The sequence below is a fragment of the Blennius ocellaris genome (assembly GCF_963422515.1).
Source record: "Blennius ocellaris genome assembly, chromosome: 19".
NCBI lineage: Eukaryota > Metazoa > Chordata > Actinopteri > Blenniiformes > Blenniidae > Blennius > Blennius ocellaris.
Window position 1 is genome coordinate 22,846,460 of NC_137668.1, and position 27,256 is coordinate 22,873,715.

The 27,256-nt window shown below is 43.8% G+C and overlaps 1 protein-coding gene across 1 annotated transcript in view; it reads left to right on the forward strand.

Moving 5' to 3' along the window:
• The window catches only part of LOC308144074 (partitioning defective 3 homolog), a gene marked incomplete at its 5' end in the record, with an annotated part of 381,275 nt that extends 358,125 nt beyond the window's left edge, over nt 1–23,150 (forward strand). The window contains 3 exons of the mRNA XM_080515105.1: nt 2,228–2,348; nt 15,738–15,865; nt 22,636–23,150. Coding sequence (XP_080371231.1) covers nt 2,228–2,348; nt 15,738–15,865; nt 22,636–23,101 — 715 coding nt within the window. The 3' untranslated portion in view covers nt 23,102–23,150. The remainder of the gene's footprint in view (nt 1–2,227; nt 2,349–15,737; nt 15,866–22,635) is intronic.
• Nucleotides 23,151–27,256: the final 4,106 nt, after the last annotated feature.

Here is a 27,256-nt window from a genome sequence, read left to right on the forward strand (position 1 = left end):
GGAAAAGTTGGGTTGAATTTAAATTTCCTGTTTCTATTTTTCTCATTTTAATTTTTAATTTTATTTATTTACTTATTTTTTATTATTTTTATTATTTATTAAGTATTATATTTATATTATATATACTAATTAATAAAAAATTAAATTAAAATAAAATAATGAAAAAATAAATAAGTAAATAAATGACAAATAAATAAACCTAAATATTATATATATATATATATATATATATATATATATATATATATATATATATATACACATATATATATATACTAAAAAAACAAAAAACACTGGAGATTGAGATTTGAACAAACTCTTGGTTCAACGTTTTTAAATAAATAAAACTACATACATTTTGAGTATATTCAAGTAGTACTTTGAAAGATGTTCCTGCAAGTTTGCAATCGAAATATTTTCCTATTTTGGAATTGAATTGTAATCCTTGACAATATTTGTTGGCAAGTAAATATTCGTGTGAAGTTCAAGTACCCAAGAGCTCCACTTGAATCAAGTAATATTGTATCTGTACTCCGATACTTCCCACCGCCATCAAGTAATAAAATACAAGGTATTACAAATGATGGACTCAATCGATTATCACAGCTGTTTATCATTAAGTACAATTGAGTAATTTCATTTATTTTAAAATTACATTTGCTATTCAAGCACCCTCAAGCAAATAGAGAAGGAACATTGATTTTGTAATGAACAGTAATAAAAAGACTTTCGCCATCACCCGGCGCCCTAAAAGCATAAGCCAGCTCACACCCCGGCGCGCCACTTAATTACCCACATCCACATAAAACGCCTAATGCATGCTCCCCGCACTCCCGCGCACATAAAGCTATAGGAGTCAAATGGAGTATAACTAATACAATTGATTTTGATCGGGCGGTACGAATAACAAGATGGAGCGCGCCTCCGCCGTACGAGCTGCTATTTATTGTGCTTTTAATGAAGCTTGATTGGCAGCGTGTCCTCGCGCCCATTACCATCAGGAGGATGTGCTCGTTCTAATCTGCAATTATCGCCGTGAATTGCGCTCCGAATCCTCCGGGTCCAAATGGGCAATCACTTCCACCGCGAGCCACCTGCGAGTGGGTGGGGGTGGGGGGTGGGGGGAGGTGGGGGGGGAGGGGTTGTTTCCAGGAAGAAGGTCTTCGTCCTGGCTGACTTTGCTCCTCTTCTGTCCTTTTCACATGCTCTTGATTAACCTTTCTCTTTTGCACTCGGCGCAATCCACCCCCCCCCGCCACCCCCCCCTCTCCCCCAACCCCGACCTTCCATCTCCTCCACCGGCAACACATTCCTAACCTTTGGCCACTCTCCATAAGCGCAGGCCCGCTATCAAGCCGGTTTGTCTCGTGGTAATTATGCGTCTTGTCATGCGCCGCCTCTGCAGCCGCCGATAAAAGGAGAGTCTGATTAAGCGGGGGGGACGGATATTGATTCCTATTGACAGGCCCCCTCAAAGCTCCGTAATGAAGGGGATGCAAACGAGGGCTTTCCACAGCGCGTAATGGCCGCGTGTCGCAAAGAGGCCGACATTCTTGTGCGGTTCTAAAAGGAACATGCGGGGGGGGGGGGGGAGGGGGGGGGCTGTCAAATGGAGAGATCCGCCAATAACATTCGGAGGTGTTGATGCTAGCTAGTGACTTAACAAGACATTTCAAGTGATATAAAAAGCATCGTTTTGGGTTTTTGTTTTTTTTCGTGCAATATGGAAAGTTTCAGTAGTTCCTTGTTTGCGCGTTCGGTGGCGGCAGTGAGGCTTCGGTTTCGTTACAGACTTTAACCTTCGAGATCTTACAATTATTTTGTTTACGAGATTGTCGAACCCGAAACCCGACTTTACCTTAAGGCTCTTGTTTGCGCAACATTTCAAGTGGCAACGCATCGATTTTGCGTTTCGAGAAATGTTTTACACAGCGGTATGGTTTTACCCCCATGGGACTGCAGACGGAAACTAGCCGTCCCATTCAGATGAATTAATAAACGATGCCCTGTTTCCGCAGTTTTCAGTGGCGCCGGGCGCAGTTGCCATGGAAACGGACGCTCAAAACACAACACAACGGAAGTTTAGCGTCTTCGCTTGTAAATACACCCGGAAGAACACTCTGGCTCCAGCGAGGAGCTTACCACAGGATCTCATTGTGAATGCATTCAGCTGACCTTGCACCCCCCCCCCTCCCCCCCTCCCCCCCCCTCTCTCCCTCTCTCTCAGCAGTCACATGACTCCCAGCAACCACGACCGGATACAGAGGCTGAGGGACGAGTTCCAGCAGGCCAAGCAGGAGGAAGACCTGGAGGAGCATCAGCACACGTACAGCCTGGACCCGTCGTGGGTGAGTTCATTTTGCACTTCTACAATTATTATTTGTAATTTTTTTGGGTACACCCCCGCTCCGCCCCCCCCCCCCCCCGGGGGAGGATCTTCAGTCACATATATATGCAAGCTCCAATTAAGAAGTGGCGTAAAATTCCCCGGAGACTGACAGTAATAACAATCCTTTGTTCTGAGAGGAGTTATAATTCATATGACACAGCATGACGCCCAGTACGACATCAACACTCGGCGTTTGCCGTGAAGAGCCCCGGTCGCCCGTCTGGAGTGGCAAACGCCCCCCCCCCCACAGCCCCCCACTGCCAGACTGTCTGAGTCATCTGGCTCAAAAACTCCAGGCTTCATTCCCGAAACCGCTGCCAAAAATTCTTTTGACTAATTTCTAATATCCGACTCCGACCTCTGACCTGGAGCTAATTGCTAATTAGCCGTGTCTGTCTGGGCCTTTTCGGGACCGGGGAAGAAGTGATGGCGGGCGAACGCGGCGAAGGTTTTGACGGCCGGTCTCGGAGGGGAGGGGGGACGGCGAGCCGCACTCTCCTTTTTAATTTCCATTAGACTTGATTAAAGGGAATTTTTAAATTAACACTTTTTCTTTTTCATTTAGAATTTGAGATGAGTTCCTTTAAGCCGGCGCTCGTCCTCCTCGATTGATCTGCAGTAACAATGGGATTTTATTCTTTGTAATTGGGAAAAAAAATGTAATCAACTTAATTCATTTCTTAATTCATTCACACTTGAGCTCCTGCTTCTTCACACGAGCATGAAAAGTTCAGCTGCGTCGACGGTTTAAGGAAGGAAGATGTATCTTATTCCAGTTTTTTTTTTACTTGACGGTTTGTTTCAATGATGATTTAAACTGAACGCTGTTCAATGCTGCCAAGCTGAAATCAATACAGGATAGAATAGAATAGAATTAATTGATTGATTGGGAATAAATCAAAGTTGAAGTCTTGAAAACGTTCGTCTTTTATTCAAAATGCAAATATGTTGCTTAATTGGTGGGATTAATAAAAAACATAAACAATGCCAGGATTAAGTTTGTAAATGTAAATTGCATGTAAATATCAGTAATGAAGCTCAAATTCCTTGATGATATCAAAATGTTTCAATAAAGGTCAAACTTTATCTTTTTGTTTGTAGAATATTTGTAAAAAGTCAAATCGCTAACAAAATGAAGTTTATTTTTTTTATGTAAATTTGAATAAAAACGACAAACGTTGAGAAATTTCTGACTACATGAGACTGTGATGAAGAATCTCAAAATCTTTCATGTCGATGTCATAAAGACCACATAAAGGATAAAGTTAAATTATTGAGAATATGTCAAAAGAATTGTGATTCTAAAGACCAAAAGAAATATGCAAAGGGAAAAAAAGTTTTCTTTCATAAATAACTTATAAAGATATACAGAGATTTGATAAGTTGTGAGACTTTATTTTTCTCACGTTGGGGGAATTCACTGCAGCAGCGACTTAATAAAAGAGTTGCACAAGAAAACGACACCAAATATAAAAAGCAGGATAATAACAATGAATGGATTAAATACCAGAGATTATGTTAGCATTCATATATAATGTGCACAAGATATTAAAATGTATAAATTACAGTAATTGAAATGAGAATATTTGGAAAAGGTTAAAATATCATTTATAAAGTGGAAGTTGTAAGCAAAACTTTAATAATAAATTCCAAAATATAGATAAAAGTCAAACATCCGTGTGGATTTTCTTCCAAAACGTATAAATCAAGTTTTTTTTCAGTTCATTTTCAGCATCTTGAGACACAAAAAGGGGGGGGATATTTCCCTGCATGCGTCTGAACACAGACGTCCTGCTGCCTCCTCCGACCTGCACCAAGCTGAGCCATTTTCTAAATTGCGGGTCACCGTGTCGAACCCTGAAAGTTTAAATATCTGCAATTTTCCCCCCGTCGGGGTAATGGCTCTGGAGTGGCAGCTCACATCTTCCTCTGTTTAGTTTGGGGGGGGGGGGTGGGATTTTCTCGTTTTTTCTTTTTTTCTTGCTGTCTAAGTGAGTTTGGATAAAACAGAAGGAAGAACGACTTTATTTGCACTGGATTTCTTTGCTTGTTTGTCCTGCTAAAAACAATAGCGGACGTCTATCGGTGTTGTCTTAATAAAACCCACCTCTCTCTCTCTCTCTCGCTCTCTCTCTCTTTAACCACTCGGCGCTAAGCAGGCGTCTCGGCTCCTAATTGCTTGTGATTGTTGACTTTGTCGGGCTGGTAGGAAGACAGAAGTCTGTTTTATTCCTCCTCTTTCATGTCCTTCCCGCCGTGTGAAGCAGGATCGGCCGTGGCGGAGCTTGTTAGGCGAGATAGACGCCCGGTCGTGTTTTACACTGACACTGATTAGGAGGACCCGGGGGACTCGAAGGGGGGGGGGGGGGTGGCGTCCTCCACGACAGCAGCCAACTGCACCGCAAACCACTCTATTCACCGAGCGAGCGAGGGAGGGAGGGAGGAAGGAAAAAGACTATAAAATCAGATGAGTCAGGAATGAAGAGCAAGACGAAAGATAAAAAAGTGAGACGGAAATGAAGCATCAGACATTGAATGTGAGGGCACAATGAGAAAAAGGGAGGGAAAGATGAATAAAGGAAGATGGGAAAAGGGTGAAGCGTCAGAAAAAACAAGAAAGAAAGAATGGGAAAAAACACAAAAATGATGAAAGAAGCAAAAAGATTGAGACAAATTGAGGAAAAAAAGAAAGAAACGATGAGGGTAAAGTCGTCTTATAAAGAAAACAAATGACAAAAGGGAGCAAAAAAGAGGAAAAAGTAGCTTGAGAAAGAACACAGAAAACCGAAAAAGGTTGACGAAACACAGACGATAGAAGAGAAACAAGAGAAGGACTACAGAAATATACACGGAGGAAAACAAATAAGGCGAAAAGATCAAATGAACAAAAAAGAACTAAGGTGAAAGAAAAAGTTCAAGGAAGCGGTGAAACAAAAAGAAAGCGCGAGAAATGTGAAGAGAAATGACAGAAAAGAAATAAAAGGGTGAGATGCGGAGAAATGAAGACCAGAAAAAGAGAGTAAAAAGAATGAGAGAGAACACAGAAGGAAGAAGAAGAAAGATTGATCAAAGACAGAAAGAGAGGATAATGAAATAATGAATAATGAAAACATGAAATAACCAAAAAAGATGGATGGATGAAACAACGTTTAATTAGGCTTTAGCACAACAGCGATACAGATATTTATCCACCCAACATGGGATGAAATATAAAAATTTAGCAAAATAACCATGAGAACACCAAAAGTAGTCTCTGCGAAGTGACCGCAGCCGAAAAGACGCTTTTAATTTGTAGGAGAAAAATCTTCATTTTGACGTTTGCATGTTCCTTTCGAGGTTAATTGGTGACTCAATGGTGTGAATATGTGTTTGTCTGTGTACAGTCCTGTAGAAGATGAATGATTGTTATATAGGTCTTTTTTTTTTAATGTGCTGCACAAAAAACAGCACGCTCTTTCATTTCCCACTGCTGATCTCGTGGAGATGCCTGACCACCGAGGCGGCTGGACGCCCGGCGGGTAGAATTTACAGCGACCATCAAAGCATTTGGGGAATATTTTCCTGCTGTAACTGTCTGGAAAACCACAACTGGCACTATTTTTCTTTAGTACATCACAGGTTGTTTTTTCTCCAGTGCATAATCAAGCACTTCGGACCGAATCATTTCTCTACCAAAAACTGTTAAATCATTCTTGTTCCATTGCGTCTTGATGGCGGTTGAGCCAATCCAAGATGGCGACATTGGATAGAGCAGTGTTTTTCAACCACTGCGCCGCGGCACACTGGTGTTTCCGCGAGATTTAGTCAGGTGTGCCGTGGGAAATTATCCAAATTCAAATTTTTTCTAAAAAAAACATCTACTCTCATAGCCGCCGTCAGAGCAGTGTGCACAGTAACCGTATATATATAGAATATTTGCTGTGACGAGATTCTATTCTGCCAGCTGAACACCGGAGACTTTTATTTTGACAGTGACACGCGTAACCGGAACTTCATAACAGGATGAGACTCCACACAACACATTTCTCACTCATGGTTGAACACCAACGTCCAACAAACCAAACTTGACGAAATAGTTAACTATTTGAACCGAGGGACAAAAACACAACATAAGCACAAATCAACACACACAACAACCCCAACAATAACCCTCAATAACCTCCAGCAACACATAACCTGAACTCCCATCATGCCCTGCAGCGACCAACTCCGTGATCGCTACAATACTCTTCGCCACTAGAGGGCAGCACAGAACTTTGCGGGTGAAATGTAAAGTGACAGACGTCAGTGTGGTTCATCTCCACCTCCTGCTACCATCTTGTATCAAAGTACTGTGTCAGTGACAGTGATGGAGAAGTTTTTGAAAAGGAAGAATGTGAACCAGGATCTCAGCTCTTCATCCATCAGGTCCAGGTTTCACACTGAGGGAGGCACTATTAAAAAAAAGTCCTTGGTTTCTGGATTTACTTGATTCCTGTTGATAAAACTTTGATGAGAATGACTTTATATTGTTAATAGAGGCTACAGAGTTTACCATTTTAACATTTCCGGGTGGTGGTGTGCCTCGAGATTTTTCCAAAGAAAAAAGTGTTCCTTGGCTCAAAAAAGGTTGAAAAACCCTGGGATGGAGGGTACAGCCTGGACGGGTCATCGGTAACGGAGACACTCGGGAGTCACCGGGTACCGATCCAACCGGCACGTGACATGACCCGCCGGGGACAAACATGCAAACTCCCCACTAATAGGTCCCACCAGGATCACCGACTGCTTCACTTCTGGTCAAAGGAATCCGGTGGATCGAAGGTCAAGGGGTCACAAGGTTTTCCCGTCCCTACGGGTTCCGCCTCGGTTCTTCTCCGGGACGCCACTGCCCGACCTCGGGTATTTCTGCCGGACTCCTCGAGCCCCTGATTCCAATTTAACGGAACTCCGACTGGGAACAGCTCCGGCGGCAGTCGTCCACGTTTACCCGACACGCACAACTAAAAGCCTGTGTGGTTTTTTTCTCGACACCTCGACACCGTCGCTCCCCGCTGCTCTCCGAGAGGGGATTTCCAGATGTTGATCATAAACTGCTGCTTTCTTTCTGAAAGAGCAGCCAAACCCCCCCCCCCCCCCCCCTCCCCTTCCAACAACCCAACACCCTTTTCTCTCCACAATAAAATCGATTTGTGCCGTTGGATCGCCAACGAGCGTGACCACTGCTTGTAAATCCTTCATTAACGTCAAATTCTTTTCATTTCATTCGGACTTTTTTTTTCTCGCTTTGCTCCCAGGACACACGTGCAGTTGTTGGATGCAAATGTGCTTTTCGGTCCAGGGGCGTCTAAAGCCGCATTTACATGATGTTTAGGGGCGTCTGTTTCCACGACAACGAGGTTTGAAGCCACTGAAAAGGCGAAACGTTTGACATTGAAGTCTGTTTTTAGTTGCGAGTTCAGTGTAAATGCAAAACGATGGGTTTTCTCTTGAAAGGTCGTCGTGTAAAACGAGCCGAAGAAAGAAACATCCATGTCCAGTGGACGTAATTCAAACGTGAGATGTTTCACTTCACAATCCCTTGAAAGTCTAAAAGTCTAAAAGTCTAAAACGTCCTCTATAAAGCAGACTTTTTGGACATTTTAATTCGGGTCTATTCGATGTTTCGGGCGTCTGTTTCCACGACAACGAGGTTTGAAGCCACTGAAAAGGCGAAACTTTTGACTCCCGGTCCATATTCTCCTGGAACTCCTGGTGTTTTGAGTTGAGATTCGGTTATTAGCAATCCAATGCCTTCGTAACATTTCAGTGTAAATGCAAAACGGTGCGTTTTCTCTTGAAACGTCGTGTAAAACGAGCCGAAGAAAGAAACAACCATGTCCAGTGGACTTAATTCAAATGTGAGACATTTCATTTCATAATCCCTAAAAGTCTGTAAAAGTCCTCTATAAAGCAGACTTTTTGGACATTTTAATTTCTCATTAAACGTCTCGGACACATGGAGGTGATCGTCCTCTACTAAATGTCAACAAGAATCGACAACAACAACCTGTTTGACTGGTTTTATTTGCGTAAGCAACATCGCCGCCATCCAAACCTCTCTGGGACCCAAACAACACTGATTTAAAAAAAAAAAAAAAAACCCGCTTCCAAACAAACCTCGGTGCAGCTTGATATAAATACGACCGCGGCGCGGACGAGCGGCGTTCAGCCAACCAAACACAGGATGTGCGGCCGTCACCACGTCCAAGTCCTCGGTCTGTGCAACAGAGGAATTCTCGCCACTGTTTCGGCGTCTTTTAATTTATAAGCCGCCGCGCGCTCACATCAAGTGAATCACCACAATTATCCCGCGAGTGAATTTAGCCCGGCGCACAGCTGGGTGAAGCAGATGTTGTGAAAGTTTTGCTGCATGAGAACATGCATTGTATAAAGAATATAAAATGTCCAATATGGATAAATATGAGTGTTTGTTGTTAAAAAAAAAAAAAAAAAGAATAGCAGTGCGGTGACAAAACCTGACTCTAGCAAAACTTGTTTTTATCAAAATTTGTGTACAAACTGAGGTGCAATGAAGCACTGGGGCCAGGAGTCTGCATTTATTTTGTAAATAAACAAACTGTCTATTTAGTTTGGCTTATTTTTAGACCGGAATCTCAACTTGTGGCCAAAAAGGGCTTTATAAAAAAACAATATATACACACAAAATGGGAAAAGTAGCTAAAACCACCATAAATGAGGAAAAATGCTAAAACAGTTTAAAAGGAAAATAACCATAATTAATAAATTCTACTACCCCTACTTGCAAAATTCCAGGCATGTGCAAAGTTCGAAAGTTTCCATGGGAATAAATGGGAATTTATGCAAATAAACAGAGTAAACGTGTTAAATATATATATTTTAGCAAAATCCTGACTAATACAATAACATTTAATGCGCAGTCGCATGCGTATAACAGATTACTGTGGGCCTATTGATTATAATGCATATTTCTAAAATTCCCCAACTTCTCCTGGAAATGTATGATTTGTCGATGGGACTCGCCATCGTATTTGAGCAAATGGCTCGGTTGGGAATCAAGGTTCAAGGCTCAAGGTGTTTTATTTGTCATTTCAGCAGTAAAAGCCAGGTTTCACAGTGTATTGAAATTCTTACTTTCCCGTCTACCCTGGTGCCGACATACATAAATAAATAAGTATATACACAAGAAAATAGAATTAAAATAAAATAAAATAACAGAGCAGTGCAAAACAGTGCAAAATATTAGTCAGAATTCAGAAGCCGTTCAGAAGTCTGATGGCAATGGGGAAGAAAGAGTTTTTGAGTCCATTTGTTTTGCATCTCAAGCTTCTGTACCTCCGGACTGAGGGCGGAAGCGTGAATCTGCTATTGACTCGATATCGTCGCGTCGTTCGTCCCAGTTTACAAACAACACATGAAGAGATGAGCGTTCGCTCAGCCAAGGCAACAGGCAACATGAATTGAATCAAGTTCGATATCTTTGACAGGAAATTGGACATACACCTGTTCGGAATCATGGAGTTACTGTTTGTGGACGACACCATCAAAAGTCTTTTGAAGCAGTGGCCCAGCTTTGAATTGCGGTTCTGAAAGTCGTTAATATTTTACAGCCTTATCCCCCCCCCCATGTTCATTCATTTTGCTAAGTTTACGACAACAGATATTTGTTTTTTTGGGGGGGTGGGGGATTTTCATCCACTGCGGTTCTTTGTGCCAGAGACGGTGGAAATGGACGACCACTCTCAGATGGACGGCAGACCGCCCGGCGGCCACTAATGGACCGGGGCTCACGTATAATGAATTGTCCGAATTGGGCCGGCGCTCTGACTTTTCAAGAGGGAATCATTATCCCACCGGGGGAGGAGGGGTTGGGGTGGGGGCGGGGGGGGGGTTTGTGTCAGGATGTGGCGTTCCACCGCCGCCCTCTCCGCCCATTAGCGACGTAAATGTCTTCCACATGTGTGATCGTTGTACGGCTGCTCTCTCCTTAAAAGTCAGTTTCCCGCGAACGCGAGGAGGTCGTGTGGGCGCTGCAGCCAGATGTTTTCCGCGCTGACCTGTCACAGCGGCGTCCCGCTTTGGACGTCTGACCGGCTTTGAAAGCGAGAAATCTTCCACCTCGCGCTGTCTTGCTCTCCGTTCTTGAACTTCGAGGGCTCAGCTCTCATCCAGCTGCTTTCCTCGTCACCCATTGTTGATAGCTGCGAATAATTTTCATAATTGCGTCGCCCCCCTCCCGCCGCCTCTGTTTGAACAGGTGGACACATTTTTTTTTTTTTTTTTTCCCCTTTGTCTGTCACACCACCGAGGAAATGGAAGGGGAGGGACCGGAGATAAAAGCGTGGCGCATTGACATCATTTTTCACATTATTGGATGAAAAACAAAACACGGGACGTCTCTTTGATTTGATTTCAACAAATGCCATGTTTTATACGCCGTTGTATTCCCGGGCCTTAACGTGGATTAATCCGATTCTCCCTCCAGCGGATAATGCCATTACGCTGACTGATTTCCTCTCCTGGCTATTTCTCATGCGTCCCCCCCCCGGCGTGGCGTCGTCGCCCGGCGCCTCCGGATTCACCCGCCGAAAAAAACTAAAACTTTTGGACCTTTAGCGTGACTCGCTACTTTCTCGCCGCCACGGTCTGGTTCCAGTCAAATAATTTGGGTTTTTTTTTTTATGCGGCCCAAACACTTTGGAAACATGTTATTGCACGGAAACCCCGAAGCATGCCGGGCCAATTCTCTTCACCCACGTGGAAAACCATTATGTTTTTAGGAGTCGTGGGGGGAAAAAAAAGACTCGCTATTGACACTGAGTGAAATGTAATTGCGCTGTTATTACAGCTGTCCAACCGAGAAGGAAAGCGGCCATTTCGCCACCGCAAGGTGATTCTAGGTGGGGGGGGGGGGGGGTTTGACGGTCTGTCATTCTTGCCAACCCACTTTTACCTCCATCAGCTCGATCTATCACATGCTGTCCCGCCATCATCGGCACTCAGACCTTCAAGGTGCTGTTTAGTTTTGAAACTCAGCCAGCCAGTAAAAAGACGTGTGTTTTTCCTTATCGTATGCACAACATCCAGCCGATGAACTTAAGAACTCGCGAACGCCGACACCTTGGTCAAGCAGCGCATGCAACGCCTCGTCCGCTCGCTTCGGTTTAATTGGCTTGTCATGTCCTTTCGTCGGCGAGCTCGTTAAGCCCGCTTGGAGGGAGACGACGTCTCCATGTCAACCGCACCGATCATCACACGGCAGAAGCACAAGCAGAATCCGCCGGCGCTCATGTATATTTGATGTGTTCTGCACACCGTTTTTTTTTTTTTTATTTAATCGAAGCAGCAAACTGATGCAACATGTGCTTAATGAGTGCAGGGATTTCCACTCCAGCTGAGACACAAGTTCTCCGTCAAGGGCAGCTGGAAGTGACCAGGACTGAGTTATAAACCTTCATGGAAATTCAGCAACTTTAAAGGGGTCATATTATACAAAATTCACTCTCTAATGGTTTTCCAAGGGCACTGATCGTCCCCATACCTGGAACGACGCCTCGGAAATGAAGAAAGTGTGTCCTCTCTCTCTCCACCGGCTTGTTTCAGTTTTTTTAAAAGTGTGTTGCGCCAAGCAGCCAATCAGAAATCAAACCCTATATAGTGTCATCGGGGGTTTAGCCAATCACAATCAAGGTAGGCTCCTCCACTTTGACTCCTCCCACAATTAGGCAGCATCCTCCTCTTATCAAGATGGGCGTGTGTGGGTGGAGCCAGTGCAGCTCACACAGACGCAGCAGATTCTGAATGCAGCTCCTATGATACAATATTCAAACGAAGGAGATTCGAGGAAAAGATGGATTTGGGGCAATAAACTTAGAATACAAAATTTTTTGGCCCAATGGGAACATTTGAATGTGTTGAAAAAATGGATAATATGACCCCTGAAAACAGGTGGAATTTTTCACTGTGGAAAATGCAACTTTTTGAAAAACGCTCTGACTCTATTCTATTTTTCAAAATGTTGCCGTAAAAACGTGAACCTTCTCTGGATCAAATACGCAGAAACAATGTGTTTTTACGTGAATCCTTATTAGAAATGGAGCCCGCTGCGCCGATTGTAGGATTTATAACGCGGCATCTTCTTCTGATTAAATTTGTCATGAGAGTCCCAACATTGGTCTGAAACAAGTCCTTTTATCTCCTTGTCAACTTCGAGGAAATCTTTTCTGAAGCCAACTTCCATCTGCCTTGCCAGCAGAAGCGATGATCCTGCTCCCGGCCGGCACTGAGCGACAGCAGCCTCTTCCTCTTGTGTCTGCAGGCCGATGATATCTGTGACGTTCTGAGTTCAGCTGGACCAAACTCATCACTCACAGCCTCAAAACCTGCGTTTGACCACGAGCCACGACCCCAATGTCTGAGATGTGACGGAAAACACGTTAAAAGAAGGAAACCTGCTGCGGGTTTTGATGAGTCCCGCCAAGAAAGATTCCAGTTAGCTGAAGAAGAAAGATAATTATACTTGAGTTCTCTCATGAAATTGCTTCATGAAAGCAGAACCCGTCTGAGTCGATCGTCCAGATGTACTTTCAGGTGTGGCTAATTCTTCATCAGCCACTTACTCACATTCTGTCCACTTAGAAAACATTTCCAATCGATGCATATTGTTGTTTTTTTTCTTTTTCTTTTCACACTGACGTTTGGTTCATGGTCTATTTTGACAGATTGTGAGATGCTGTGCACTCACACAGCTACCGTGAAAGATGTAGGAACCTATTTTATATGCAACTGGATTAACGAAACCCTTTGAAGGCCGATTAAGTTCTAATTATGACCAAAAATACCACACAAACACTGATGCAGTCCAATCAAGGCCGTCTGTCCTTTGTTTTCTCATCTCAAAGTTAATCCATTCATCTTTTCTCTATCCTACTTTATTTTTACTTTTATTTTTACTTTTACTTTTACTTTTACTCTACCGCCAGACGATGGCCAAGAGACAGATACACCCTGATCGAGACAAACGCTGCATCGACACCAACACAGTCTTTTTTTATCCCCAGCCGTGGCCGATAGGCCCCGAAGGGGGATCTTGAAACAGTCTCCGTACGTATGTCCGTACATCCGTCCGTTCGAACATTTCTACCTATATCTCGGCAACCCCTGGGCCCACAGTGACCAAACTTCACATGTGGATACATCTCAGAGGGGGAAGGGATACTATGGTGACCTTGACCTAATTTGCATATTAAGTAGGTCACAGGGTCACGAAGTGCTTAAAAACACATTTTGGGCTCTGGAGGCCTAGGTTTTTGAGCTAGGGCTCTGAAATTCTATACACACATGATACACACTCCAGGGATAACCTCCAGTACACCAAGTGACCTGACCTTGACCTTGAAGATTGGTAGGGTCTGAAGTTTGCTCGTCATGGTTGCACAATACATGTATTTTCATATAAACATTTCTCCTCATTTCTCAGCAGTTCCTGAGCCCACAGTCACCAAACTTCACACATGGACACTCCACCTGGGGAGAAGGGTCACCATGGTGACCATGACCTAATTTGCATATCAGGTCACAGGGTCACTAAGTGCATAAAAACACCTTTTGGGCTCTGGAGACGTATTTTGACATAGCTTATGAAGAAGACCTTTCAGATTCTACATAATTATCTACTAGGACCCATGGAACACCCTCTAGTGTACCAAGTGTGCTGCCTTAGAGCTGGCTTTGTGAGAAAATATAAAGCCCTCCGGCGGGGGATTAGCCCAGCAACGGCCTTCTTGTTTATTTTAATTTTTTTACACTTACGTGGCACTGATCGGATTTATTTTTGAACGATGTCAGCAGAAAAAAAATTACACATGCGTTCAGGCCTCGTTCACATGCAATTGTCAGACACTGTGCTGTGACATTATAAGCAAACACACATAACCATCTGTTAATTAATTAATGCTTGGTTTAGAAGTAGCCTGAAGTTTGTAAACACTACATATACGCTCAGCGTCTCAGACGTGGTTGGTGTAAACGTGAGAGTCAGGTATGGGTCACTTGATAAAAAAAATCCCATTTCGGAAGGAAATCTGATCCGAGCATCAAGACGTAAATCGTAAATGTGGCTAAAGTGAGAAATCCACACCTGTAAGACTGGACTCGGCTTCAGTTGTTGGAGGGTGTAAGGAATAACTGTATTACTCTGATAAAACCCATAGAAACAGAACTACCCCCCCCCCCCCACCTCCATGTTTGGACTTGAAACCGATGACGTTCACACTGCGAGGCGAGGGAGCGTCTTCCCTCATGACTCCACTGACACTGCAGCATTTCTCACAATCATCATGGAATCACACCTTTTCCCACTGGCTGCTCCCCCGAGGGGGGAAAAGCTCAATCCACTGGAGACTTCACACTGTCAGCGTCCCGCCGTGCCGTTCAGAACACGTTGCGCCATCGAAACACGCGTTTGTGTAGCGAGTCTGCAAACATTAAGTATTGTGATATAATGTATGTTATAGTTGCTTGTTCGCCCGCTATATTAATACGTGTTTCACTGGCTTCTTCTTCTTTACAGTCATCATGCAGCCGGAATCACAGTTTTTGATGAAGACAGTTGTTTTCCTTTTTTTCACGTTCACAAAAATGAAGCTGCTGAATGTTTTGAAAGAGATTTTTAAATAATAGATTCATTTATTAATAATAATTATTATTATAATACCACAGTAGTTCTTGTCACACAAAAATGCATGTATTGTACTATAGCTCTCAACAGTATGAAATCCCAATTATTATTATTTTCAAATCAAGGGTTTCAAACATATTTTAGTTCAGGGGCCACATCACAGTCAACTTCAGTTTAAAAGGGCCAGACTTGTAAAATAGTGCCATAATAACCTTTAAATTTCAACTTAAAAGTTTTTCTTTGAGTATACAAGATGAAAATATTGATATTTTCACGTAAAAAAAAAAAACAACCACTATGGAAAATGACTACAATCTTAAAATAAAGCCCATTTTAGTGAAACCTTCTGGTGCAAAATGTCTAAATAACTTCTTTAGCTTTTTTGCATCATGCAGATTTTTACAAACCAACTCTGACACCGTGGCTTTGAGGCGAATGCTGCGAATGCTGATATCTGAGCTCGAGCCTCAGTGTCTGCTGCTCTTATTCAATGTTTTGGGGTTTTTTTCTTAATCTGATTCTTTGAAATGTTAAATGTCTTGGTGGTTTGGTGGGATCGGAGCCTCTCGACGTTTGTCCCCCCCTGTGTAAGACCAATTCCCGCTAGCATATAGTATTATCTTGTATTTAGAGTCGTCTCATCGTGATTTGTCTTCCTTGTTGTGACAGGTGAGCAACGGGACGGAGACGCCGAGCGGCCGGCACTCGGTCACGGTGGACGGTCAATCCCAGAACCAGCAGCCGGACGACCACGACGGCTTCCCCCAGGCCCAGAGGCAGTACAACTCGCTGCCGCGGTGAGAAGGCCTTCCTCTCCTCTTCCTCCCCCTCACCATTCGTCACGTCCCACCTGCCCCTCTGACTTTTTTCTGATTGAACTTCTCCACATATTCCCTTCTTTTAATCCTTTTTTTTTAACTCCTGGCTTTGTTTCCGTATCTCTCCGACGGACCGCCGCCACGCCAGCCTCAACTCGTCCGCAGAAACGATCCTTTGTGCGAAATCATTTAATGTGATCGCGCAGAATTGCCCGACTGATATTCAACTTCATTAAGTCGACGCCCCCTCCCCCCTCCCCCCTCCCCCCTCCCCCCTCCCCCTCGCCTTTTAACGACCAACAGCTTGAATATCGTCTTTTCGCTGAATCTTCCACCTCCCGTTTTCAGCCGGGGCTAATTGCAAAGCCAACCAACACCGGAGGAAGAGAATTTCCACATTTGAGGCTTTACATACTTGGAAGAAAGTCCCCCCCCCCCCCCGGGGAAACTCTCTCTGTCCGTTGGGTGACTGACAGGCGGGATTTAGAATTTGCTTTAAAATCAACATTATTGTTAAATACTTCCACATTAAAAACAATCTGCTAAGCCTCTTAGTTTTTTGAAAGGTACAATATGTCTGAAAATTTATTTAAGTTTCACTCATTGCCAGTTTAAACAAAGAAAGAACACGTAGTGTGTGTGTGTGTGTGCGCGTGTTTGGATATATATTGGATTTGAGCGTGTGTGTGGTCTTTTCATTTTCTTGGCTGAAGTTAACTCTCCTGTGTTTCAGGCTCCACAAACAGCAATCATTCCTGCATCGTCATCCTCCTTTTCTTTTTCCTTTCTCTCTCTCTCTCTCTCTCGCTCCAAGCAGTCGATTAAAACATGTTCCTGCCCATGACTATAGATCTACCGTCCACATGGACACATAATCGATGTGTTGTGTATGAGGCAGGCTGATGTGTGCCTCCCCCTTCCTCGGTGTTATCTCCCGACGTCTCGTTTGCCTCCAGGCCTCGTCTGTCGCTCGGAGAAAGTTTGGATGAAAAGAATGAATGAAAAGCAGGCGAGGCCTTTGATGTGCGTTCCTCTTCTCATGTCGTCGCGTCTTTGCGCTCAGTTTGTACTAACTTTTTGAATACGTTCCATGAAAACGGGGGAGGGAAATGCAACTTCTTGAAAACACAGAAAACAGCTCCCGCTAGTGGCCTGATATACTAAATACATTGTTTTCAAAACGTGTCCATCAAAATGCGAAACATTTCTGAAACAATGTGTGTTTGCAGTTTTTTTTTTTTACTCGTGGCCCGGCATTAAAAAAAACGACATTGTTTTCAGCGTTTTTGTTGTTTCCGTGTAAACGCGCATCATTTTCAGAATGTTTCCGTTTAAACAAGAAACCTTTTCCAAAATGGAAATGCAAAAACGACGGCGGTTCGCTTTGCGCGAATGGCGCCGACGGATTCTCACAGTCTCGACCACATCTCCCCGTTAAAGGAGCCATGTTCCCCAATTAATAACCGCAATTACCTAAAACTCCAACCACCATCCTGTCGCTCCTCTTCCAAACAGGAAGTCTGAGCAAAAAAGGAAAGAAAAAAAAAAGGGGGAGGGGGGGGAGCGTTCCCTCTCATGGAAAAAAAAAACCGAAAAAACCTAAAGAGGTTCCAGAAGAAGGCCCTCTCGCTGGTTATCTGATGACGGCCGGGCTGAGCCGGCTGTCTGGGATGTGAGGATTGGAGGAGCGCTAATGAAGGCCTGTTGTCAGAGCGGGATTAGCGGTGACAGGCAGGGAAGAGAGGGGCCACGAGAGGGACGAGTGTTTTAGTAGGAAGGAGAGACCGCTGATTAGCCCGTAAGAGTCAGTTGCACGCAGAAACACACACACACACACTTATAAGATAAGGTTCTTAGCTGTGGCCTGCCAGTAGCGCTCCCATCCATCCAATCCCCCCGTCGGAATTCCTCTTCGACCATATAAAGAAAACATTATTCCCAGTGAGGAGTTTATTCCCACAACATAGGACTGATTGTTTCATCGGCCATTGGATGCATTAGGGGCTTTTTACTAATCTGTGTGTGTGTGTGTGTGTGTGTGTATGTGTGTGTGTGTGTGTGTCAATCCAAGCCTCCTCCTCATAAACGCTGATTCTTCCCAGCTGTTTCTAAAGAAACACACGGCGGCCGCAGATTTCTCCGCGAGCCAACTTCCTGGCTTTGTTTGTTATTTTCTGTCATTCTAAATTTACCCCACTCTTTGGCATGATGTACTTTCCCATCCTCTCTCCCTCCACTAAAACGTAGCTAATCTACTTTGCGACTTATTCTGGTCGCGGGAGCAGAGGTGATAAGAGAACTCGATACCCCCCCCACACCTCCCCCCCCCTACACCCCCGTACCGAAGCATCAATCACGATTACATTCCTGCGGAACAATACCACGTCCGCCCTCTTCCTCGTCACGAAAAACAAACAAAAAAACACTTGACGATCACCTTAAAGTACCGCAGATCGCGGTGGAACGAGACCCGGCGTGTTTTGCGTCGTGATGCACATCAAAACGTAGAAATGTGGACTTTCGGCCCCCAGTTTGCACGACAACGTGAAAACGCTGCAAAGCAAACGTACACTTGCAGACTGATGAACTACAGGCTCCTTTTACATGACAACCTTTCAAGTAAAAATGCAGCATTTTTAATTACAGAAAACGTTTTGAAAACGATGTCCTTTTACATGGAAATACTGAAAATGATGTAGTGAGCCTGCCGGGCCACTGGGGGGAGCTATTGGTTGTTTTGGTAATGAAACTACCAAAGAACAATGCACACTAAGTTCTAAGTGAATCTTCTTTCTGCTCCCTTTCATTCCGGGATTTGAAAACTTTTGGTATGGTATGGTACTTATGTTTATTTTTAACGTTTAAAAAAACAAACATTTAATTCATGATGCAATATGTATTACCAACAATAATATGAGCATAGAGAAGACCAAAAAATGGTAAATAAATCCAATATTAATATGATTAATCACGCCAATCATAACAATAATAATATTAATAATCAATAATTACTCATGAATCATAATGTATACTTGGCTATTTTAAAAGGAATCAGGAGAAGCAATATATTATATTGAATTGTAAAAAAAATTTACTATAATAAACTAAACAAACAAAAAAAAAAAAGTTTTTCGGATGGACAGAAAATGAAGTTGTAATTCCTGGTGACTCTCAACTAGAGCATTTTCTAAAAGTTCCATTTTCAGTGCGTCGGGGCTCCGTTGTCATGGAAACCGACCCTAAAACGCAACAGAGGTTTTCTGTTTTCACTTGAAAACCTCCTGCACACTGAGCTCATGCGGCTGGTCGCCTACAGACGCTATGAGATTACGAGAGGAATTCACATCAACGGGCCTCGCCTGCTTTTCTTTTTCTTTTTTTGTTTCTTTTCTTGGCCTGACTTTCCTCAAGCGAGACACGAGGCCTTGAGGGAAGCGTCACGTCGCATGAGAAGGGAATGCACGCATCAGCCTGCCTCATACACAACATATTGATTATGTGTCCATGTGGACGGTGGATCTATAGTCATGTGGACATCAGTGACCACGAGAAGCTCTCATTGGAGACGCAGGAATTCTGGGAGTTTTTCACAAAATAGAGCTGGACGAAAAGCCCCCCAAAAAAACTTAATGTAATTATACTATTTTATTATTTTTATGCCTCTGTGAAGCACCTTGTGATTTTATCTGTGAAAGGTGCTATATAAATAAAGTTTCTAATAATTATTATATTTATTATTTTTTTTAGAATTTTTTATTATTTATTAAGTATATTATATATATACTAATTAATAAAAAATAAATAGGTAAAAAAATTAATAAGTAAATAAATGACAAATAAATAAACCTAAATTATATATATATTTAAGGATTTAAAGCAAACATTAAAAAAAAATATATATATACATACATATATATATACATATAATGTGTGTGTGTGTATATATATATATGTGTGTGTATGTATATGTGTGTGTGTGTATATATATAGGTATGTATATATGTATATATATGTTATTTAATTTTTTATTTGTATGTTTATATTTTTTTTATTATTATTATTATTATTATTATTATATTGATTATTTTTATTATATTTATATATATTATTTATATATTTTTTTTTTTATAATTTTTTTAATGTTTGCTTTAAATCCTTAAATTGGATTATTGCGCCACACGTTGGCTCGCAGGCCATCGCCGCTGCAGGAGCAAGGTTTAGATTTTCTACTTGTTATCATCGCAGCACTTTACACGCTGCGCTGTAATGGTTTTCCGGAGTCGCTGTGTTTCCTCGCTTCCTCACAGCAGCGGTGGGTTATTTATTGGAGGATGTTAAAAAAAATAAAAGTAGCTTTCGCCGCGTTGCTGAAAAGTGAGCTGCTTGTGTCATCCAGTCGTCGAGAAGACGAGGAGCAAAAAAGTTTGCAGGAAGGAAAAAAACCCAGCTGCACGTGGACCTTCGTGCTCGCTGAACTTCGCTTGTTGTTTCTCTTGACATCGAAGCTGCAGCGGTACCCCTCAATGTCCAACTGCAAATCCAAATCTAGAGAATCTGGAGTTTTGAATCGTGTCCGAGTGCAGGCGGACACGTCCGAGTTGATTTAAGTTGATTTCAGTGCTACAACAACATTCCAGGGCCGTGTTCTCTTAGCGTCTCTGTGGTGTTCTTTGGCCTCAGCTTTGAATCTCCAGCTGCTTTTCACTTATTAAGACCTGAAGGGATAGTTGGGGGATTTTCTCTTCGGAATCTGAATTCTACGAGCACAAAAAAACACACATACTACAAAACCATTCTACGGCCTTCGGCTCAGAGACACACAGATGCTCTCAAATAGTAATGGAAGGACAGAATGTTTGCTCGGTGTGTCCTTCCATCGATCTTCTACAACATTCAGGGCCGCAGGAAGACAGAAGCTGATCCAAGAGTTCCCTTCACCGGTTAATCTCATATGTATGTCTTGAGATAAAGTATCAACCATTCAACGTGCCGATGTTTTAAAGGGGTCGGCAAAATTCCCTTTCTAATGGTTTTCCAACAGTAATAATCGTCGCCATGCCTGGAGTGACGCCTCAGAAGTGAAGAAAGTGTGTCCTCTCTCTCTCTCCCCGGCTTGTTTCTGGTTCTAAAAAGTGTGTTGCTCCAAGCAGCCAATCAGAAATCAGACCCTCTATAGGGTCATCAGGGGTTCAGCCAATCATAATCAAGGTAGGCTCCTCCCCTTTGACTCCTCCCACAATTTGGCACCACGAGAGGAAGTACTTCCTCCTCTTCCCATAGATGGGCGTGTGTGGGCGGAGCCAGTCCAGCTCTCACGGACACAGCAGATTCTGAATGCAGCTCCTATGATCCAATATGGAAATGGAGGGAAATCAAGGAAAAGCTGGATTTTAGGGATGCAGCAAGAGTTTAGCGTTTTCACTTGAAAGCTTATAAATGGTGCCTGAAAAAAAAAAACCCATTGGCATCGGATTGCAAGCAAATCGACGTACAGATTCGATGTTAAGGAGAAGAAAATGCACAGACTGCAGGAGGAGAGGCGTTTAACGTTCCCATCTGGTTCTGAGTGCAGTGAGAGAAGGAGGGAAGCTCCATGCAGCGCAGTCGGCCTTTGTCCTTGTCAGAACCAATTTTGCGCCTCGTACCAAACAAGAATTCGATCCTGCGCCACTATTTTGAAGGTCGCGGGCGGGAACAATAAGCAGCGCGTCGTGTCTTCCATCAGCTCCTCTGAGCTTCTCCGGGAATGAGAAGACATTGCAGGTGTTTGGACCTAAAAGCATGTTGGACCTCAGGGGGGTTTTTTTGTGTCCCCCCCCTATTATTTTCCTCCTCTGCAGTTCTTGTGCTGTGAATTCAAAAGCCTTTTTAAAAAGCGCACGGCGGGTCAGCGAGGTGTGAATGGGATTTCTCTTAGCTCCCTGAGCGCCGCGGACACTGTCGCAGGTCGCCCGTCGCACGGCAGCCTTAATGGATCCCAAGAATGGCGGCGCCGACCTCACACTCTAGCCAGAGACGCCGCAGTATCCGACTCTTTCTGAAGGAGGAATAGCACGAGTGTTAAACACACACACACACACACACGCGTATCCTTGTCTTGTATGTGAGATAATACGCGTGCACGCTTGGCAGGCGGGCGGCGCTGCGAGGCCTGCCATTACTCCGTCTGGTGCCGTAAGTGCACCCGTCTGCGTCTCCCCCCCCAAAAAAAGGGAGTTTAAACGCATGAAAGCAGCCATTTTTTTTTTTTTTTTTTTTTCTCAGGGAGGTTTTTTTTTTTTAACATTTGTGTTTGTTTACAACGTGGAACTAATAGTCCTGTGGGCGGTTCTGGCTTCCACCATTTGTTTCCTGTTTCTTTTCATGTCTCGGTCTTTATGTCACCGGATTTCAGTGTAATCGTGCGGCAGGCTTAACCAGATCCCCTCTTCTTCTACACTCGTGTTGCTTTCAGGATTTTAAGTGAATACTGCTGCCACCGCCACCCCCCCCCCCCCCCTCCCCCTTCACCCCTCCCCCCTCCTCTTTTTCTCTTTTAATCTCACAAAATGTGAAAATGGATGCATTCTTAGCTGAAGTGCAGTTTCTTTTCAAGTCCACATCAATAGCACTGACCCAGGGGCAACTGGGGACAAAAATATGATTTTTATTTACTTTTTTTTTTTTTTTTTTTTTCGCCCCAACCAAGCAGGATGAACAGCTTTTTGCTTCGCACTTGACATTTTTTTTCCGCCCGTCTCTGTGTTCAGGCAACCTCGTAAGCACCCCAGCTCCGTGTCCCAGGACTCGTGGGACAAGGCGTACGCCCAGGCGGAGGGGTTCCAGGCGTCCAAGGAGAACCCCCGCCACTCCGCCGCCGCCGCCACCGCCGCCGCCACGGCGGGCCAGGGCTCCCGCAACGGCTACCTGGGCATGTCCAGCTTCAACGCCCGCGTCCTCCTGGAGACCCAGGAGCTGCTGAGGCAGGAGCAGCGACGCAGGGAGCAGGAGGCCAACAGGTCCAGGCCGCTGCCCCCTCCGGCCGACGCCGACGCCAACGACCACACGACGACGCCGCCGCCGCCGCCACCGGCGCCGCCGCAGACCAAGGGCCCCTACAGGCAGGACGTCCCCCCGTCGCCGTCGCAGCTCGCCAAGCTCAGCAGGCTTCACGGCTCGGAGAAAGGACGGATGTTTTATTCCCCCGACAGTCGGACTGATCCAAACAAGCATTAACGGAGTCGTGAGTCGGATCTGGGTTTTATAAAATACTGAAATATAAAGATTTTTTATGGGACTTTTGAAATGTTAATATTTAAAAACAGATTTTTTTTTTTTAAAAACCATTATCTTTTTTTTATATATATATATATATATATCAATGAGAAATAATCTGGGATGTACCACGTTTGCCATTGTGATCATCCAACTGTGTATATAAGTGCCTTTAAATCTGCCGATTGTTCACGTTTTGTACTAACTGGTGTGTTTAAAGCTTGATGCAGTGACTCGGGACTTCAAGCTCACCGTCGCTTCAAACTGTTGAGTTGTTTGGGATTTGGACGTGCGCAAAGGCCCCGTTTCCGCGACAACGTTTTCAAGTGAGAAAGGAAAACTCCGGTTTGCCGTCTCCGTGTAAACGGGAGAATAAAGCGGCACATGCAGCATCCAGAGCGTCATGACTCCCAGTCCGTATTGTCCTGCGATTGGTTAATACACCCATCGTTTTCAGCGTTTCTTCCATTTCCATGTAAACGGACAGAGTTTTTAAAATGTCACCGTGTAAATGCACAATTTTTCTGAAATGAAAAGGCAAAAACGATGCATTTTCACTTGAAACGTTGTTGTGGAAACAGTCCTTCGTTAGTCCTGCATTTTTTATTTTTTTTTTTTTTAATCAATTTTTGGATCTTTGCTTGAAATGAGATCTGCGGCTAAACACACATCCTGAGAGGAAATAGAACGAAATGTAATATTCTGTACGACACATGCCGTCCTCGCAATGATCCAAAAATCGAAGTTAAGTAAATTTTTATATTTGACTTTGGCTATTTTGGATTAAAATGACTTTACTTCAATGTATGGGGGCAAATCCTATAATCCAACTGTGCTAGCCCGTAACGTCTCGACGGTTGGCTGAGTCGACTTCCGACCAACATGAGTCGGATTAACCCGGTAGTTTTCTTTAAAAAAAAATGTTGGCATTCACACTTTTTACTCATCTTGTGCTCGTGTACCAACCGGGTTCTTCGTCAGAACCACACTTCTCTTAATGTTTTCATTCATGAGAATCCTTTATTGACCGATACGCTGTGTGTGTGTGTGTGTGTGTGTGTGTGTGAGAGTGTGTGAGTTTGAATGTTAAGGAGCCTGAACTGTGGAAAGAAAACTAAACACCCCCCTCTTTTTTTTTTTGAAAAATGCATATCCTCGTTTCAACCCCCCTCCCCCCCTCCCCTGATATATTCAGTATGATAATCCCGAATTCCCTTTTCCTCTCTGCTGACTGCTTTATCTTATCCTTCTCGCATAGTCGCCCGACCATACGGCTCTCGACTCTCTGTGGAGGAAAACAGGCTTTTGGATCTCCTCTGTTCCAACCCCTTCTCCACCCAATGGGACTCCAGCGGTGCAAAACAAACAAACCCCCAAAAAAAAAAAGAACGGGGTCACGTCTGGGTTATTAATTAATTAATGTGCATTCATTAAACATGCATGTCGCCCCCCTCCTCTGTGTGTGTGTGTTTGTTGTCGTCATGTGTGCCAGCCTTGGCTTCACCGGCCTGTAGGGGGCGCCACTGAACACTTCACCGAGGTGGTTGACGAGCAGGGGCCGGCCGGTCTGCCGGGGGCCCTCGCACAATGGAGCTGATTTTGTTTTCCTCGGTGATTGCGTTCATTGATGGAGGAGCTTTCAGTCAGTGATTAGTGGCATGTTTTTTCCAAAGTGGCATTTTCTGAGCTGTCTGATTTTAATAATTTATAAAATTGTAATTTCTCCTTTAGCTCGTATATTGTTCGGTCATTTTTTTTTCCGGTCAAGTGAATGTTGATTTCGGGTGATTTTCGGTTTCCGTGTCTGATTTGTCTCAAGCGGCGTCGTTCTGCGAACTGGAAAAGTTATAAAAGCCAGACTTTGGATTGGGTTGAGGATAAATTTCTGGAGTTTTTTGGGGTTTTTTGGTGACGCAGCTCCGTTCGGCGTCACGGTGGAACAGTGGTCGGCACCGCGGCCTCTCCGTCAGGGGATTCAGACTTGAATTGAGGCCAAGGCCAAGAGGAGGTTTGGCACCGATGTCTTTGAGAGATGGATGAATAAATCAACGAATTAACCCGAGTTCCAACACAGCGTAACTAATTTTTTTTTTTTTTTACAACCCGAAGCTGTTGTTAGTTACATGCAGAAAGTCATTAAAATGATTTCCTGGCTAGTTTTGTGTTTTTATCTCCTTAAAAAGACGGATATTCAGAGAAAACAGGCTTGGCGGGTTTCCAGGAAGCGGCGGCGAAAACTTTCTAGCGCCTCACTTTGTCGGCACGCTTATTTGGAACGGTCGTGGCAACGCAGTGCGCTGCCTCGTGATGAATGAGTCCTTAATGGGCTCTTAACCGAGTCTGGTGGAAGCTGACCCACGCAGACGTCTGGAGGCCGCTTTGTGAACCGAACGGTTTTTACATACAGCCGATAGACGATACGAGAAGCAAAGAGAAACCTCCGATCGTTTGCCAAGAGAAAGGCCAAAGAAATGAGTCTTACCTGAGAGACGAGGCTGCAGGGAAGAAGAGACGGAGCATGAATGTGCTTTTTCAAGCATATAAAGCACAGTGCAATAGAAAATGCTGTTGCTTGACATCCGTCCTCAGACCCGTTGAATCTGATTTCATATCAAGATAGAGATAGAAGGTACCCAAGAATATATAAGGAGGGTTGAAGCAGGTACTTGTGTTTCAGCCAAACCAAATATCACTCCTGCAAATGTGACTGTTTTGGATCTGATACTGAAACACTAAACCTGGAAATGGGGGGGGGGGACTCAACTTTTGAGTGTCGTCGCCATTGTTGATCCACCTCAATGTCAACTTCATTACTTGTCCCTTGAAATGCGTGTTTTTTTCGTTACAAAATCAACAATTTCCATGTAAACTGATACGGTTTTCAAAATGTTGCCGTGTAAACGCGAAACTTTTCTTAAACGACGCGTTTTTACTTGAAAAGTCGTCGCGTGACTACAGCCTCACGCCACGTCTGCTTTCTTGAACTGGTATATCCACCGAACCATTCTTTTCTCCACCGGAAAAACCCGAAGAAGTGTAAAAATATTGCAACGGCTGTGACCCGGGGTGCCTCAGTGCTGAGAGCGACTCTTCCAATGACAGGGACAGTGGTGCTTGTGTCAAAGTGTCCTTGATGACGACTCGGCGTGGCAGCTGGTACAACCAATGATGTGTGTGTGTGTGTGTGTGTGTGTGTGAATCGGACTAATAATGTATGTGAAGGTGAAGACTACCGACGCAAGTCCAGTAACTTTACTGCCCAAAAATGTCGTCAAAACTTTGGATTTATCTCATTTTAACTTGTAAAACCTTCCAAAATGTAATAATTTAGGCCATTTTATTATTTTATCCTTTTTTTTCTTCTTTTTTTCTTCTTTTTTTCTTTCTTTTTTTCCTTTCTGCCATTTTAATTTAAAAAACTTAAGTCGTTACGTTATTGGGTGATTATTACACTATGAACGTGTATTAACTGAAGACAATAATGCAATGAAACGCAAGTTAGACAGCATTTGTTGGCAATAAAATCTATAATTGATTAAGGTTACATACTAAGGAGAAGTGTCACAACATGTAAGCAAAAGAGTGGAATCTTACTTTTTTTTTGTTTTGTTTTGTTTTTTTTGCATTCTACCAAGCAAACGAGCGCCATTTTTGATTAGATTATCCCTCCATACTATTTGCAAGTGTTAAGGGTTGGAGTGCACAGATGTAAGCCCAGATTATAGGTTTTATGGTTTTCACAAGTACATAATACCCGGCGTGTGTGTGTGTATATGTGTATGTAAAATGAGGTGCTATTACGTTTGTTTGTCTACCAATTTTCCAGCGAGCGCCGGCGTGTAGGTGGACATGTGTTTAAGTGTCTGCGAGCGCTGCCAGTAACTGGATGCTTCAGTATGTCTGCGAGGACGCCTTGGCAGCCGGGGCGAGTGGGAGGGAGGGAGGGAGGGAGGGAGGGAGGGGAGGGGAGGGAGGGAAAGAAAGAAAGAAGACGGGGGAGGCCTGACCTCCCGGATGATTCAGTCAATGGAGTAATCAAAACTATTCCTCCGAGCCCGCCGCCGCAAACGGGAGGTTATACCGATGTGTCGGCCGCTCATTTTCTCTCGTTCTTAT